The 17,510-nt window shown below is 43.5% G+C and overlaps 1 protein-coding gene across 1 annotated transcript in view; it reads right to left on the bottom strand.

The window, feature by feature from the left end:
• Positions 1–17,510, bottom strand: part of LOC143988602 (putative serine protease K12H4.7) — a 151,784-nt gene that overhangs the window by 3,490 nt on the left and 130,784 nt on the right. Inside the window, exon 8 of the mRNA XM_077488286.1 lies at positions 15,438–15,646. Coding sequence (XP_077344412.1) covers positions 15,438–15,646 — 209 coding nt within the window. The remainder of the gene's footprint in view (positions 1–15,437; positions 15,647–17,510) is intronic.

Below are 17,510 nucleotides of genomic sequence, written 5' to 3'. Positions count from 1 at the left end.
AGAAGCTTGAACCCTGGGTTTAAGGCACGCCCAATTTATGTCCTTACTTACGCCTGAGAGCCTTCTTCAGGAGATTAAAGTCCCTAGCAGGAGTAGACTACCCATATTGCTATGTCTAGTTTTGCTAAAAGGGCAAAATGAAGGCCATGCACCGAGCCGAAACCTATTCGATCGGGTATACATCTTTATACTTCATCCTTAGGCCCCAATACTCCTCTGAACAGAACTCTCCAAGTTCTTACTAAACAGGGCGATTCATTATCCCCTTCCTCCAGTGTCCCATAACCCTACAGGGCTTCAACCCTAGGAAATGGTTCTGGCATCCCTGAATGCAAGTGGTCAAGGTTTTCTGACATGTGGCAGCTGCAGCCCGAACTCCTGGCCCCTCCATAGAAAAGAAGGCTGAAATACAAAAAGGTGATACATGCATTATTAATATCACAAATAAAATGATCATAGATTGTGGGCACGGCACAATAGATTTAGACAGAAAGGACACAAGCATAGACAACAATGTTGTGTGCCTGAGTGTGACTAGCTAAACCAATATATCAAATATGGGAAGAGACCCAAATCTGAACCTCAACGTAGACAAACAGTCCTCATAGTCTGGTTTTCTGATGTGCTGCCAAGACGTAAAAACATTAAGACTCAAGCAAACCCTAAATGCTGCGTATTTCTTTAGTGCAGCTAGCTAGGTCATAACTGATCTATAAATACGGAAAGGACAGGAACCCCCTTTACTGTTGTGCTTTACCTATGTACAGCAAAACAAGGCTATAAAGACAGAAAGACCCAAACTTCTATGTTGTGTATTTCTGACAAACCACCACAGTTATAAGATTAATATGAACACCAACTCCCGTGTTGTGCATTTTTGCTATGCCACAGGGAAAAATATGGAACACAAGACAATCCTTTCGGTCATGCACTTCTGTAGTGTAGTTCAGATAGAACCAACACTGAGAAAGAACACAAGCAACCTGCAGCATTGTGTTTTCTGAAACAGAAAGCACCAACAAGCTTCAATCTTGAGTATTTCTGCTGTGCAACAACATAAAAGCAGACACTGAGGAAAAAGACAGACAGCCTTTACAGCTGCAATCTTTCTGGTCTGCTGCAAAATAAAATAATAACATCATGATGAGTATTCCTGCTGTGTAGCAAAACCTCAATCAGAAGGGACAGATAAGTTTAGGGTTCCCACACCCGTGCGACCCAACCTGCGACTTGGGACTGCAAGACGCATGAGAAGTCATATACTATGGCTTCCAATGGGTACCATTTGTGTCTGTGCGACACCAGCAGTCCCTGATTCCTGGATCCACAGACCTCAAGATTACACAGGTCGCAGGGAAAAAAAAAAAAAAACAAATAGCAATTTTCAGGTTGAACAAGTAAGGGGTCCCCAATGCTGTGACTCCCTGGAGGATTGCAGCCAACAAACCCCTGCTGTGTATCCCTAAGATGCAGAAAGGTAGATCCATGAGAAACACTGCTTAGCCTGATATACAAACGATAAGGCAGTAAATATAGGACATACAGGACACAAACATTCAATCTTTGTGTATGTCTGATGTGTAGTAATATACCAATACTGAGCAGAGAGGCCACCATCCTCAATGTGTCTCTCAGCTGAGCAGCAAAAACAAAATCAGAAAAAGACAAGCAACCTTCACTGCTGTGTCCTTTCTGATATGCAGCCAATAAGGCAGTATATGCAAGACATAAAAGGACAGACAACCTTCAATCTTGTATATGTCTGATGTGCAACAATATAACAATTCTGAATAGAGATAGCACATCCATATTGAAGCGATTTGGCCTTGCGACTCAACATGTCAAATCGCATGGCTAAAATCAGCACAACACCACTTTGTGGTGCTACATGGATTACCAAAGGCAGTATATGTACTACACCTGGCAGGGGTTCAATTTGTATTTCTACTATGTAGCCCAACAAATTCGAACCATCAATTTTCACTGCTGCCTTTCTGATAAGGCAGTAATACAGGACACAAAACCTCACAGACCTTAATGCTGTATAAATCTGATGTGCAACAATAAAACACTATGAATAGAGATAGCACATCCATATTGAAATGATTTGTCATGCGACTCAACATGTCAAATCGCATGTTTAAACTCGGCAGCCATTGCTGTTAATAGCACTGTCTGAATCAGCACAGCGCCACGCAAATCAGGACCATCAGACTTCACTGCTGCCTTTCTGATAAGTAACCAACAAGGCAGTAAAACAGGACACAAAGCCCCACAGACAGACCTCAATCTTGTGTATGTCTGATGTGCAGCAATATAACCATTATGAGCAGAGATGTCACCAGACTCAATGATGTGCATTTCTGCTGTGCAACACAAAACCAGAAAGTACAGACCACCTTCACTGTTGTATTTTTCTGATCTGTAGCCAAACAAAGCAGTACCTTTAGTATATAAAGGACAGAAAACAAGCTTCAGTGCAGTGCATTTCTGATGTACAGAAATATAGTCCTTATTAAGCAGAGATGTCACAAATCTCAATGTGTATTTCTGCTGTGCCACAAAAACATCCCAGCAAGCACAAACCTTCACTACTGAGGTCTACTGGTGTGCAGCCAATGAGGAGTCATGGTCTATCCCTTTATGAAATAACCAACAGGCAATTTATTTCATAGGCATAGCCTGGGCTGTAGATACTAAACCTTCACCACCAGAGAAGGAACAGATCCTAAAATGGTTGGACACCCTACTATTAGTAGTAGTTGTTGTCCTACCTTACCTCCATAGACTGAGCAAACGCTAGCCAGCACATATCCAGGTGGTGCTGATTAGCAACTAAAGTCTCAATGAGCCCAGCCCTAGAGACCAATTTAAGACCTCTCTAGAAGAGGTGGTTACCAGTTTAGCCTTGGAGGTAAATAGCTATTTGCAGGCTTCAAACAATCAATTATGTAGCTCTTGCATAGGTTTGCACAGAAAATCCTCAATTAAAAGGATGTAGGGAGCGATCTATGGTGAATCGCCTTTAGATCTGCCAATGAGTGGATTGTAGCCCAAACCAATAAAAAAAGTTTCTTCTTACCTCCTACACTATAATATAAACACAGTGTAAAGGTGGAGTGGGAGGTTGGAGCTTATGAAAGTTAACTATAGCAGGCAACCCCCAAAAGGAGGATCTGTGACAAGGGAACCCCTACTGTGCCACACAGTAGCTTGGTCTCTGCCCATCCTTGAATGTTAGGTCAGCTTTTAAACATTGTGAAGCAACTTCAGATTCCTAGCAGCTGGGCTAATAGGGCCGGTAACCTAGTGCACCTGCTGACCAGGGGAGCTTCTGAATCCACCAACCACTGCCCAATAATAACCTGTTCAGTGGTATACCTGGCCTGTAAGTAACTTTGTATCTACCAGGTCCCCTCTGTACGCTATATTCATCCCTACTAAATGTACCACAACTGGGCATGTAGGGAGAGGCTGGCAACCTACTGCTGCGATAACCACAGTGTCTCTGCTGTAAGAGGGAGCTGTGGCTGGTGGTTTTAGCAGTGGCGTCTGCGCTTTTTTTATCCCGACCCCAAGTTCTGCACTGCACCAGTCAGTATATACACGGGGAAGGGGGAGCAATGGCCTACCTACCTCTTTCTCATCTGAGGTGGTTTAGGCACACTCGTTCCTCTGCACCACCTGTCCACCATACAGCTTCTCTGATGTAAGAGGCAGCTGGTGTTTTTAGCAGAAGCTTAAGGGCTATTTGAATCCAGACCCCAGGTGAGATCTCAAATGCCCAGAAACCCTCTGGCTGGAATTGGGGATTTTGCAGCTAATTTCCCACAGCAAAAGGAAAGTAAAGTACTCACCGTTGTCGTCTTCCTCTTTTTGCCACAGCCAGCGGGCTTGCTTTTCCATCCTTATGGTCCACACGCAAGGAGGATAGCCGCCAAAGTGCTCCCCCCCCCCCCAACTGCTGTCCCCATAGGGAGGTGCTAGGTTAGGCTGTGTCCTGCACTGTACCAGTCAGTCAGTCTATATACATGGGGGGGGGGCAATGCCTTCCATTCCTCATTCCCATCTTCATATCTGAGGTGGTTAAGGCAGACATCCACCGTAGTAAACTGGTGCCTCCTCGCTCTAGAGAAAGGAGGATGTGGGCGCCTGCTCCTACTGACTCTCAGCCTTCCCTCCTGGGTAAGAACGCCGCCGCCATTTTCCCGAAGTTTGAAAATTACGCGGGTGCTTGTTGCCACGCCCTCTCCGGCAGCCCACGCGAGCTACCGGGGACCCAGGAGTCGGGGACAAGATCCCCCTGGAAAGAACCGATGGCCAGCACCCCCGTCTGAACAGCCACCTGTACAGGTAAGGAGGGGGAGACAGGATAATGGCCCCTGAAGTTCTGGGTACACCACTGTACCCAGGGTCCTTCAGCTCTCAGGGGGGCTCTTCCAATTTCTGCTGCCCGCCCTGAGGAAAAGATAGGGGAACCCCCCAGGAAGGACAAGAATATCCTACCAGACCCAGAGGCTTCCCAGGCTTGTGGTCCGGCTCCCAGGGGGAGACCACCAGCCCCAGGCTTCGGGTCATTTGGAAAAAAAAAACTAACAGTTTCGCTGTGTAGGGAGAAACACAATCAAAAACTGAGGATCAAGGGGAAGGGTGGGGACTTAAAACAGCTGTCGATTGATTGTGTTTCCTGTAGGGAGGAGCCTCTCATCTCTCAGGTGTGCCGTCCTGGAAGATGACTTGAGAAAACCTTTTTTCGAATTGCTTCAATTGAAATTACTGAGAATAATTACCGATTACGGGGAGTTCCTAGAAGTGGAAATCCCCCCAAATGGTGTGAAAGCGCAAGACATTCATGGGAAGATTAGAGATGCCCTGTTGCAGTTGTGATCTGTAAAGCCACATGCACAGCCAGGCAAGAGGTAATTTCAGCACGCACTCTAGACAGAAACCAGTCCAAGGGTTTTGTTTTTAGTTTATTAGGGGAATCAACTTGGATGGGAAAAGGGTGGTATGGGATTCCCAGAACTGTAGTAAAACAGAACTTGAGAATATGCATCACTGTCTCTGGTTTCCAGAAAAGGGTACAATGCTGTATTCCAGTAGAACAAACTGAATAGCCCAACTGGGAAAGATCAATCCCAAACTGCTTACTACAAGTACTCTCCTTCCTCAGAGTAGTGCCAAACCACCTGGCTCCTCACTAGAATCCCCAAGCAGAGGTGTAGGATAGCTTTGATGGCTTAAATGGCTTTAAGCTGTCCCTTGTAGATAGCTATCTGGGATTGCTCCTTGCTGCACTTACACTTATAGTATATTCATTATTTTTGTTATGCCCTTGGGTACTCTGTTCCCTTCTACCTACTGTAAGTATCTGGGAACTCCTATGCCGCGTACACATGACCGGACTTTCCAGCAGAAAAGGTCCGACTGAATAATTTAATCAGATATTCCGATTGTGTGTGGATTTTATCTGCCTTTTTTTTCAAAAATTCTGATGGACCTAGAAATGGGAATTGATTCCGTCGGAAAGATTTAAAACCGTTCGTCTGTGTGCTATTCCAAATAGACCAAAAAAGGGCAGCTATTGGCTACTGGCTATTGAATTTCCTTTTCTAGTCGCGTCATACGTCATCGCGTTCTAAATGAACAAACTTTGGTGTGAACGTGTGTAGGCAAGTCCGTTTCAGCGGAAACTCCATCAGAAAGACCGTCAGTTTATTCCGACGGAAAGTCTGGTCGCGTGTACGCGGCATTAGAGTATGTACTCCTTAACTTACACTAGTGCGATTTCAGATGTGACTTGTGTTACACAGAAATATAGGACAATGTAAATCACATTGTTTTCAATGGTGCCCACTCACATCAGTGCAACTCAGCATGGTGCGATTTTGAAAAAGATTACTGTGCTATGTGCGATTCCAGTAGGATTTTGGCAACCACATCCAAGTTGCACAACATAATCACACTGAGAATCAGATCAAAATTGGATCGCAGCACTGGGGCCCTACCCTGGAGAAAATAAACTGTGCTACAATATACCAAAAATATAAAATTCATAACTTGAGAGAAACCAATATAAACGCTTTTTCTTTCAAAAGTAAAAGTCTTGCTTAAGAGCAGAGATCACAAGATGCCTGCTATTACCTTTATTAGTCAGGAAGGATTTTTCTTTGATTTAGTTCCTCTCTATTATTCATTTTGTGGTCAGACTTTCACTGACTTCATGGCTAAATTATATCAGCTATCATCCACCTGTAAAGTGAGGCAGTATTTGACCGAAAATGGAAACAGAGGTGCCACTAAAAGTAAAATTAAATTGGAGGAAACTTTTCCAGCTAATAAATGTGGTCTAATTAAAAGCTATATACTTCCTGCAGTCACTAACAAAGTGAAAAGTCCAAAATGCTTCTAGAACCCAAAGACCATGTGATTTTTGTATAAAGTTTAGGTCAAATGTGGAGCTTAGGAACGTTTAGGCTCTGTTTCCACTACTGCGAGTTGTTGTACAACTTGAAACATGTGAAGTCGCATGACAAGTCAAAATCCATGTATTTTAATAGTCCCCGTTCTAATTGGTGAAACTCAAGTTGCAGCGACTCCCCAAAAAGATTTTGTACTACTTTGTTCCGATTTCGGTGCAACTTGTTCTCCCATGGTTCTCACCAGTCGCATGACATTGCATCAAAAAATTGCAATGTGAAGTCGCACTGTAAGTCGCACGACTTTGGGGGTTGCAATAGTGGAAACCGAGCCTTAAGGGAATTTGCCAAGACTGGAACAACCAGAATATTGAGCAGACGTGCATGGTAACCATTCAGCTTGTAGCTTTCATTTTCAAAGCTTAACCACTTCAGCCCCGGACCAATAAACACCTTAAGGACCAGAGATCTTTTTCCAATTTCGCACTGCGCTGCTTTAACTGGTAATTGCGCGGTCATGCAATATTGCACCCAAACGAAATTTGCGTCCTTTTCTTCCCACAAATAGAGCTTTCTTTTGATGGTATTTGATTGCCTCTGCGATTTTTATTTTTTGCAATATAAATGGAAAAAGAGCGAAAATTTTGAAAAAAAAAGATATTTTCTTCTTTTTATTATAAGAAAAATCGAATAAACTAAATTTTAGTCATACATTGAGGGCAAAATGTATTCAGCCACATGTCTTTAGTAAAAAAAATGTCAATAAGCGTATATTTTTTGGTTTGCGCAAAAGTTATAGCGTCTACAAACTAGAGTACATTTTCTGGAATTTACACAGCTTTTAATTTATGACTGCCTATCTCATTTCTTGAGGTGCTAAAATGGCAGGGCAGTACAAACCCCCCCCCAAATGACCCCATTTTGGAAAGTAGACACCCCAAGGAAATTGCTGATGGGTATGTTGAGCCCATTGAATATTTATTTTTTTTTGTCCTAAGGGATTGAATAATGACAAAAAAATTTTTTTTTACAAAAAGTTGTCACTAAATGATATATTGCTCACACATGCCATGGTTATATGTGGAATTGCACCACAAAATATATTCCGCTACTTCTCCCGAGTATGGGGATACCACATGTGTGGGACTTTTTGGGAGTCTAGTCGCACACGGCACCCCGAAAATTAATCAGCACCTTCAGGATTTCTAAGGGTGCAAATTTTTGATTTCACTCCTCACTACCTATCACAGTTTCGAAGGCCATAAAATGCCAAAATAGCACAAAACCCCTCAAAATGACCCCATTTTGGAAAGTAGACACCCCACGCTATTTACTGAGAGGCATGTTGAGCCCATGGAATATTTTATATTTTGCCACAAGTTGGGGGAATATTACAAATTTTTTTTTTTTTTGCACAAAGTTGTCACTAAATGATATATTGCTCACACATGCTATGGGCATAAGTCAAATTACACTCCAAAATAAATTCTGCTGCTTCTCCTGAGTACGGGGATACCACATGTGGGGGACTTTTTGGGAGCCTAGCCACGTACGGGACCCCGAAAACCAAGCACTGCCTTCCTGATTTAAATATAAAATGCTACCAAAAAAACTGTTAGCGATCGCAGGGATCAGGCCTGACTCTGCAATCGCTGCAGTTATGTGTTTAGTGTTTTGTAAGTGACAGTGATCGATCGATACTGCACTTGGATGGGCTGGGCAGAGGGGCAAAATGCAGGTGCTAGCAGGTATCTGGGCTGATCCCGCGAACAATGCGTTTTTTTGGAACCCTAAACTGCTGGAGACACTAGTATAGATCTGATCAGATCAGATATTGATCTGTTCAGATTCTATACGACTACGGGAGGTTTATGCTTTGCGTGTGGGTGTTAGCGGTACTGGCACTAACCTAGCGCTGCCTGGGGCGACGCAGACCCTGTCCCTAAAACCTAATTGATATCACCCGCCGGGTGATCAGGGGGTTAAACCTTTATTGGGTAATAAATGGTGGGTGCCCTGATGCTATAAAAAGCAAACTAACCAGAGTCACCCGTAACACTTATACGGTGATCAGTGGTGAAAGGGTTAACTAGGGGCAATCAGGGGGTTCAAATTTTTATTAGGTAGTATATGGGGGTCCCTGGCGCTATATAAAAACCTGACGGGGAACCTAAATAACTAACTGGCTAACCAGCGTCACCAGTGACACTTATACTGTGATCGCTGGTGAAAGGGTTAACTAGGGGCAATCAGGGGGTTAAAACCATTATTGGGTAGTATATCGGGGTACCTAGCGCTATAAAAACCTGGCGGTGAACCTAAAAAAAAAACTAGCTACCTAGCGACACTAGCGACACCTGTGTGCCTGTGTGTACCTACATGTCAGTGTAGTGTTGGTGCACACTTACTTTTAGTCTTCTCCTCGTAGTCTGGTCAAAAAGACTGCCCCGAGGAGAATGACATCACTTTCTCCTTCCTGTGTAAACAATACACAGTGGGAGGAAGCTTCTCATTGGCCAGGAGCGATCCAGAGGGGGTGGCCAGAAACCAACGGCCATCCCCTCATCACGGATCGCTCCTGAAGCAAACCGGACCACCGTATCCAGCGGGAGGGGGTCCGATCGGACCCCCCCACCCGCTGGAAGGCAAGCACGTACATGTACGTGCTTGTGCCTGCCTGTGCCATTGCGATGACGTACAATGGCAATACGGCGGTCCTTAAGTGGTTAACTGACCAAACTGAAGATAGTTCACTGATAAATATGCATAGCTCAACCGATTCTGTCTGCTCCAGTTTTAGCAAATTCCCCCATTTTGTCTTTTTTAATCATAGGAGGCCAACAGTCACCTTGTGGATTAATGACAGGTCTACTTTAACCCATTGGGGTCGGCCGCATGCAAATATGCAGCCTCTACACATGGAGGTCGCATATTTGCATGAAATACCATCCCCTAATCGAAAGCTCCCAATCGCAAGCAATAGATCGCGTGACCGCAGTGACAGCCAATCATGGCTGATGATGTGATCTTAAAGCAAGGTTCCACCCTAAAGTGGAACTTCCACTGATCGGAACCCTCCCCCCCTCCGGTGTCACAATTGGCACCTTTCAGGGGGGAGGAGGGTGGAGATACCTGTCAAAGACAGGTATTTACACCCACTTCCGGGCATAGACTCCCATGGGAGTCTATGCCTCTTCCTGTCCTGCCGCGCTGTCTGCTGGGACACACACGGGTCCCATAGACAGCGCGGGCAATTCCTATTGCGCTGCACGACTCGCCCATGCGCAGTAGGGAACTGGGAAGTGAAGCCGATTCACTTCACCGCCTGATTCCCTCACCTAGAATGGTGGTGGCAGCAGCCGAGAGCCGAGCGATCGATCGGCCTCGGCATCGCTGGACCCCGGGACAGGTGAGTGTCCATTTATTAAAAGTCAGCAGCTGTAGTATTTATAGCTGCTGGCTTTTAATATTTTTTTCCCCAGTACAGTCCCGCTTTAAGCCCCACCCCACCTCCCCACGTCAAACCTCTTAAGGGGTCGGGAGGTGCCTGCGTGAAGAGGTTAAAGTGGTAGTAAACTCTGTACTACCACTTGTACCTGCAGGTAGGTACTGTGAATATATTCTAAACTTGCACAGTTTAGGATATATTCAGAGTGCATGCAGCCGACATCATCAGCGAATGCGTTTTGAAAGTCCGGCTTACAGTGCATGCGCAGGAGTGACATCATCGTGGCCCAAGCCTTTATAGCACTGGAGAGCTTTGTTTCAAGGTGAGTATTTCATAATGCACTATTATGGGATGCATACTAGCACATTATGCCATTGCCTTGCGTGTTTTATTTTTTAATCGTCTTATTCACACTTGCACTGAACATTTCTACATGCAAATGAATTCTCGAATAGTTTTTTTCAATGGTGCCATTGACACTGTACATTTACCTATGCTTAAGTGTGGTCAGTTTTGCTTTATTTCGAGAAAATAAAATAAAATCTGGGGGATATAAAAATACTGTATTTACTGTATAATTCCCAGGTGAATTCTGTGTTTAGAAAAGCTAAAATACAGTAGTCTCAGTGCGAATGAGGCCTTACACTTATATGACTTTTCACACTACTTATCATTTTAAGTTAATTTGGCTAAAAGGAGATTTATATAGGACAGTAGGTTTTTCCTTTCAGACCAAGGTTAAAGCGGTTGTAAAGTCTCAAGGTTTTTCACCTTAATGCATTCTATGCATACTGCCTCTCTCCTCACTGGACAGATTGCTAGCAACAGAAGCCATTGGCTCCCGCTGCTGTCAGTCAAATCCTGTGACACAGGAGCAGGGGGCGGGGCTGAGACCTGCTGTCTGTCAAAGGACGCAGCAGTGGGACTCGGATGCGAGCCCACATGGCTGCCTCTATAGAAAGTGGCTTTCGTTGGGGGCACCCAATGAAGGGGAGGAGCCAAAAGCGCTGGCGGGGCACTCCAGAAGAGGAGAATCAGGGCTGCTCTGTGCAAATATCTTGCAGAGAGCAGGTAAGTATAACATGTTTGTTATTTTTATAAAAAAACACAAACCTTTACAAACACTAATGCCGCGTACACACGATCGGAATTTCGGCCAGCAAAAGTCTGATGAGAGCCTTTCATCGGAAAATGCGACCGTGTGTATGCTCCATCGGAATTTAGCTGGCCAAATTCCCACCAGGAAAAATTTGATAGAAAGTTTTCCATTCGTAAAATTGAGAACATTCTATTGAAAATTCTGATTGTGTGTATGCAATTCCAAAGCACAAACACTCACGCATGCTCAGATTCAACTACGAGATGGAAGTTATTGGCTACTGGGTATTGAACTTCCTTTTTCTAGCCCTGTCGTATGTGTTGTACGTCACCGCGTTCTTGGCAATCGGAATTTGGTGTGACCGTGTGTAGGCAAAACAGTTTGAGCGGAATTCCGTTGGAATTCCGACAGGAAAACCATCAGAGCTTTTTTCGACGAGAATTCCGATCGTGTGTACGTGGCATGTTGCTCCATCCAAAAAAAGTTGTGATTTTTTTTTTTCCTATTGTATTTAGTTTGGGAAGAATTGCTGAATTTGGACATAAAGTGTGTTTAAATATCACCATCGAAAACACAGACAGAAAAAAAAAAAAAAAAAAACACCTTACCACCCAAGGAAGACAAAAGTTTGGATAGCATATAATTTTAACACAAAAGACACAACGTGTAAGCTGAGGTATTTGCAGTGTTGTGTTCAGTATTTCTGGGGTTAAAGTTTTCTTCTGTGATGATTAGTTAAAGGATAAGTTTACCTTTGTGAAAATAAATGCACATCTTTTTGCAGGTAAAAAAATAAATAAATAAAAAGTGCATGTATTTATTTTATTTAAATTTTACTATGAGCCTGCAAAGCATTGCACCCATAAACAGCAGATCACGGGTGCCATGCAGGGGCTCTTGCAGACTGTAAGCGGTTTACTCAAGCCTCATACGAGCAGGCAGTTATACACACTGACAGGAAGAATTAATGAACTACCAGAGCACTCAACAGCTCTCTGGTATTTAATTGAGAACATACACCACAGTGTGTGTTTTTTGAAACTGATAGTCCTAAATACCTTCTCTCACACCGCCACTGTGCGGTCATGTGATCTCCCTCTGCCGGCCGGCTGATGTCAGAGGGGAATCTCAGCCCCTCCCACTGATCTACTTACATTGGGGAAGGAGAGCTGGGGGTGATCATGTGACCGTACAGCAGTGGTGTCAGAAAGGACATTTAGCGTTATTTAAATAAAAACACACACACACACACACACACACACACACACTGTAGTTTATGTCTTTATAAACAGGAGGGCATAGCAGTGAGATAATAATGTGACTTTACAACCACTTTAAAGCTAAATAGGAGACAACTGTTAAAAAACAGTATTAACCACTCCAGAAGAAGATTTACTCCCTTCATGATCAGGCCACTTTTTGCGGTACAGGCGGTCCCCTAGTTACAAACACCTGACTTACAAACGACTCCTACTTACAAACTGAGGGAGACAACAGGAAGTGAGAGGAAATCTACCCCTAGGAAGGGAATTTCTCTCCTGTAAGAGCTATTATGGGAAAAAGGTGTCTCCACTGATGCTTTATCACCAAAGCTTGTTTCCACAACAATCCAAAATTTTCACTATCCAATTGTCATTGGGACAGAAAGTGAGATGAAATCTTCTGAACAGGGGCACAGGCAGCAAAACAAACATTACAGGGGTGATAACCATTCCCTATGCCAGTGATGGCGAACCTTGGCACCCCAGATGTTTTGGAACTACATTTCCCATGATGCTCGACCACACTGAAGAGTGCATGAGCATCATGGGAAATGTAGTTCCAAAACATCTGGAGTGCCAAGGTTCACCATCACTGCCCTATGCTATCCAAAAAGCTTGAAAATAGTTTTTTTGGCTGGAGCTACACTTAAAAAATGTACATGTTCCAACTTACAAACAGATTCAACTTAAGAACAAACCTACATACTCTATCTTGTTTGTAACCCGGGGACCGCCTGTACAGCATTGCTTTACTTTTACTGACATTTGCACAGACATGCAACAGTGCGCCCAAATAAAATTTTGGTGGTATTTTATCAACTCTGCGTTTTTTTTTTTTGTTTTTTTTTTGCGCTATAAACAAAAAAAGACTGACAATAATAAAAAAATTAAATATCTAATTTTGCCATAATCCCAAACATATATAGGTTGGTTTACAAAATCAATGTTTTTACTAGAAGAGGTGAATTTGAGTCCCTGCTTTGCAGAAACATTAAATCCATCACTTCTTACTGGTTAGGCAGAGCTCCATTCTGGAGTCTCTGCCCAACGATTAGCGGGTGCTGGCGGACATCAAGTGCCCAGCACCCACAGGTCAGCTTCTTCTATGAAGCATATCCCCTGCAGGTCGAAGTGCTAAATACATATACATACACACTTTCTCTACATAAAGATGGCCTAGGCTACAAGAACATCGCCAAGACCCTGAAACGGCAGCACAGTGCCAAGACCATACAACGGTTTAACAGGACAGGTTCCACTCAGAACAGGCCTCGCCATGGTCGACCAAAAAAGTTGAGTGCACATGCTCGGCATCATATCCAGAGGTTGTCTTTGGGAAATAGACGTATGAGTGCTGCCAGCATTGCTGCAGAGGTTGAAGGGGGGGGGGGGTTACAGCCTGCCAGTGCAGTTTACTGAAGACAACCAAGATAAAAACCTATTTGGTTCAGATGCTTTCAAGCGTGTGTGGTGGCAACCAGGTGAGGAGTACAAAGACAAGTGTGCTCGCTCATTCCCCTTTCCTGAACTGTCGGGCTGCACGTTCGGATAAGGGTCTGGTAGGGATCTTGGGGGGGACCCCGCGCCATTTTTTTGGGCGTATGGGATTCCCCCCAAAGGGTCTGGTATTGTCTTGGGGGGGGGGGGGGGTCTCACACAATTTTTTTTTACATTTTGGTGGGGTTCCCCTTCAAGATTCTCAACACACAAGTCATACCGCAAGTAGAATCATCTTGATCTGACTTTTGTTCACAACAATGGGCTCCCATAGGGAACTATTGATTTTGAATAGAGGCAGAGAAACGAGTCTGAAAGCTAGCGTGGCTAAACGCGCATTGACACCAATGCAAAATGCGAATAAAATGTATGAGGCCTAAGAAATAAATAAAATAGGAATTTATACTTTTATTCCCATAGTTACATTAGTCCAGCTTGAACTAATGCAAGTATGAATGTGCTATACCCAGTCAATCCCCATGGAAGCTGGAAATCACTGTAGTAGACATCACCAGATTGCCACTAGATTTCTGGTCCCCTACTTCGTAAAATGAGAGTATGCCATGAGCATAGCTGAATATATTAGTCTGCCTGTGCTTTGTATGAGTTATTTAGAAGCCACTACTTACCAGAATCAACATCTTGAGCTTCGTATTTTCTTTTATTTTCGTTAACACTCCCTAACACTTTCATTTGCAACTACTTCTGTTTTGGTTCAGACTTTCTGCCATAGACAATACTGCTTCCAGCTTGCCAAAAATACTCAAATTCGGTAATGAGTTCAACAGCTATTATAAGTGTGCATGTTCGGTGACATATAAGAGAAACCATACTACTGCAGAAGCAGGGGCGGACTGACCATTGGGCTACTCGGACACTTTCCGAGGGTCCCATGCCACTAGGGGGCCCCATCAGGGTTGCCAGCCTCAGTAAAACCAGGGACGGTATGTAAAAAATTTGTGTTTTTTTTACATCTGTCTTTGAAACAGATTAGCGACATCCTTTTGGTCTAAAAATCCAGAGATTATAGCTGCCCCACCTCTCCAGTACCTTCTAAGCCAATAGAAACATGTCTGTGTGTACTGTGTGATTGTATACTGTGTGTGTGCGTTTGTGTATACTGTGTGGCCCCATAATCTCCTATTGCCCGGGGGCCCCATGAGTTGTCAGTCCACCCCTGTGCAGAAGACAAAAGGGTGCAAAGAAGTATAATCAACATAGCTTAAAACAGAACAACTGTTCCTAGTCCTATCTGAAAATTATTATTATTTTTTATAGGCTAAAGGAAGGCAAGGAGTACATGAAAAGATACAAGAGATATATACAGGGAATTTACTTTGAAATCAAAATCAATAAATCTCAGTGTCAGGTGACGGTTTCATTATTTTAACAGCAAAGCAAGAATATTTAGTGTTTAAAGCAGTGACTGGAAGACATGATAAGACTTGTGATTTGAAAAAGTTGATCCTTCTGCGTCCCATTGTAATAAATCTCACTAGATATGGATATAGATTGAATGCCATGGATGAAAAATATATACGGTTAAGTCAGAATTTCAGACAAGGCTAGCTACATCAATATTAGTCCGCTCACATGAGTCCAGACAATGCAGCAGGGATACATACCACAATATTGTACATTTTAAAAATTATAACCACTTCTATGACTTACAATAGCGATTACATGTCTATAATGGTCTTCATACGCATTACCTTGTATTGGGATAGCCACAACATCAGTACTAAGGCTCATGTTAATCCCCAGTGCATGCCAAGGGTCAATCAGTCCATTTGGAAATACTATTCTACTGCTGTGAATATTAAGGCCACCATAATTTTCATTTGTTTGCTGAACAGCAGCACTGACCATTGATAAATTGAATTCTGAGCCATAAATATCAGCACACTGCAGGATGTGGTAGCTGCAAAAACACAAGAAAACATATTTTATGTATGCATTCAAATAGTTGTATGTTTGTCTGTTGTAGGGGGAAAAAAAAACACCTCTTCATGGGTATGTCAACTTGGGCCAGGCATATATGATTCCTGCTGAATAGGGATGAGCTTTGACCTCACACCTAGATCTCACGGTAGACCGTTCCTGCTGTACTGTTTCTAATCTACTTCAGGCAGGCAGTTTAATATATACACATATATACACACACACACACACACACACACACACACACACACACACACACACACGCTCTGTATCCTGTGTAGCTAGATCTCACTGCAGGGGATTGCTGGTGTATGTTTCCGAATACACTTTCAGGCAGGCAGGTGATTCAGTGATCTGCAGTGCATAAAATATATATACTGTCTCCTACGTATAAATTCACTGTATTCTAGTCTAGCCAAGCCTATATCTGACTGCAGGGAGTTCCTGGTGTACGTTTCCAAATACACTTTCAGGCAGGTGATTCAGTGATCTGCAGTGCATAAAGATAGATACATACATACACACATAATATATATATATATATATATATATATATATATATATATATATATATATATATATATATATATATATATATATAATTTGGCAACATTGCAAAAAAAATGTGCGGGACACTTTTTGGGCTGTAAGCGGAGCTGTATTATAATTAGGGGGGCATGTTTGTAGGCATGACATAGCAAAAAACAAAACAAAAAACGGGCGTGGTTTACGTAAAATAGTGGGCGTGGCTTAAATGGGCATGGCTCAAATGGGTGTGGCTAGAGTCTGAGATGAATGATGGATGGAGAGGAAAAGGGACAGCAGCCCCAGATGCTACACAATAGAAATATGTGCATTCTAGAAAGTTTAACAATCAGCAGATAAAGATACTCTAAACACCTGATGTTAACGCTTCAATCATCCCGGCACCATGATTGTTATGGTGTCAGGATGATTGAAGTGCATTATTTCTATTGTTACATTGTAATATAAAATTAAATCATTCACCTCACCATAATGCCGAATCAGTGGGATCCCTGAGGGTTTCACTAGCCACGACACCTGCCCCCAGCAAAGCCTGTCCTTGCATCAGGTGCCCCCAGCAGCGTCCCTCCTTGCATCAGGTGCCCCCAGCAGAATCAGTCCTTACATCAGTGTCCCAGGCAGAGCCATAGTTACCCCCATACATATTTTCCCCCTGTACATAGTAACCTAGTTATTCCCCCTGTACATAGTATCACCTCCTGTACATAGTTAACTCCCTCCTGTATATATAGTTAACCCCGCTCCTCCTGCATATAGTTAACCCCCCCTCCTCCTGCATATAGTTAACCCCCCCTCCTCCTGCATATAGTTAACCCCCCCTCCTCCTGCATATAGTTAACCCCCCCTCCTCCTGCATATAGTTAACCACCCCTCCTCCTGCGTATAGTTAACACCCTCCTGTATATAGTTAACCCCCCTTCTGTACATTAAAGTTAAATTGCTGCACTGAGACAAGAGCAGAAGGAACATGGCATGAGCGGCTGGCATGCCGTGTGTTCAGTGGAGAGGGGAGGGGTTGATCCGTGCAGCTAACCCCGGCTTCAGTATTGTGAAAGGAGAAGTCGATTCATTGGCTGCATGGATCGAGCCCCCTTCCTCTCTCCGCAGACCACAAGGGGGAATGATCTAGCGGTGGCACCGGTGGCCATTTTATTGGAGCCAGCTGCTCCAAAAATGCAAAAGCAAACATTCCTGATTTCCCTGGGCAAAATCCTGAATCGGGACAGCCTCCGATTGGGATGAGGGTCACAAAATCAACAATGTATATTGTCTCCTACATATATATCCACTGCATTCTA

Source organism: Lithobates pipiens, unplaced genomic scaffold (assembly GCF_037356315.1).
Source record: "Lithobates pipiens isolate NorthernLeopardFrog02 unplaced genomic scaffold, aLitPip1_a1.2 Scaffold_18, whole genome shotgun sequence".
Lineage (NCBI taxonomy): Eukaryota > Metazoa > Chordata > Amphibia > Anura > Ranidae > Lithobates > Lithobates pipiens.
The sequence above is the reverse complement of the archived record's forward strand: the minus strand, read 5'-3'. Positions and strand labels throughout refer to the sequence as shown.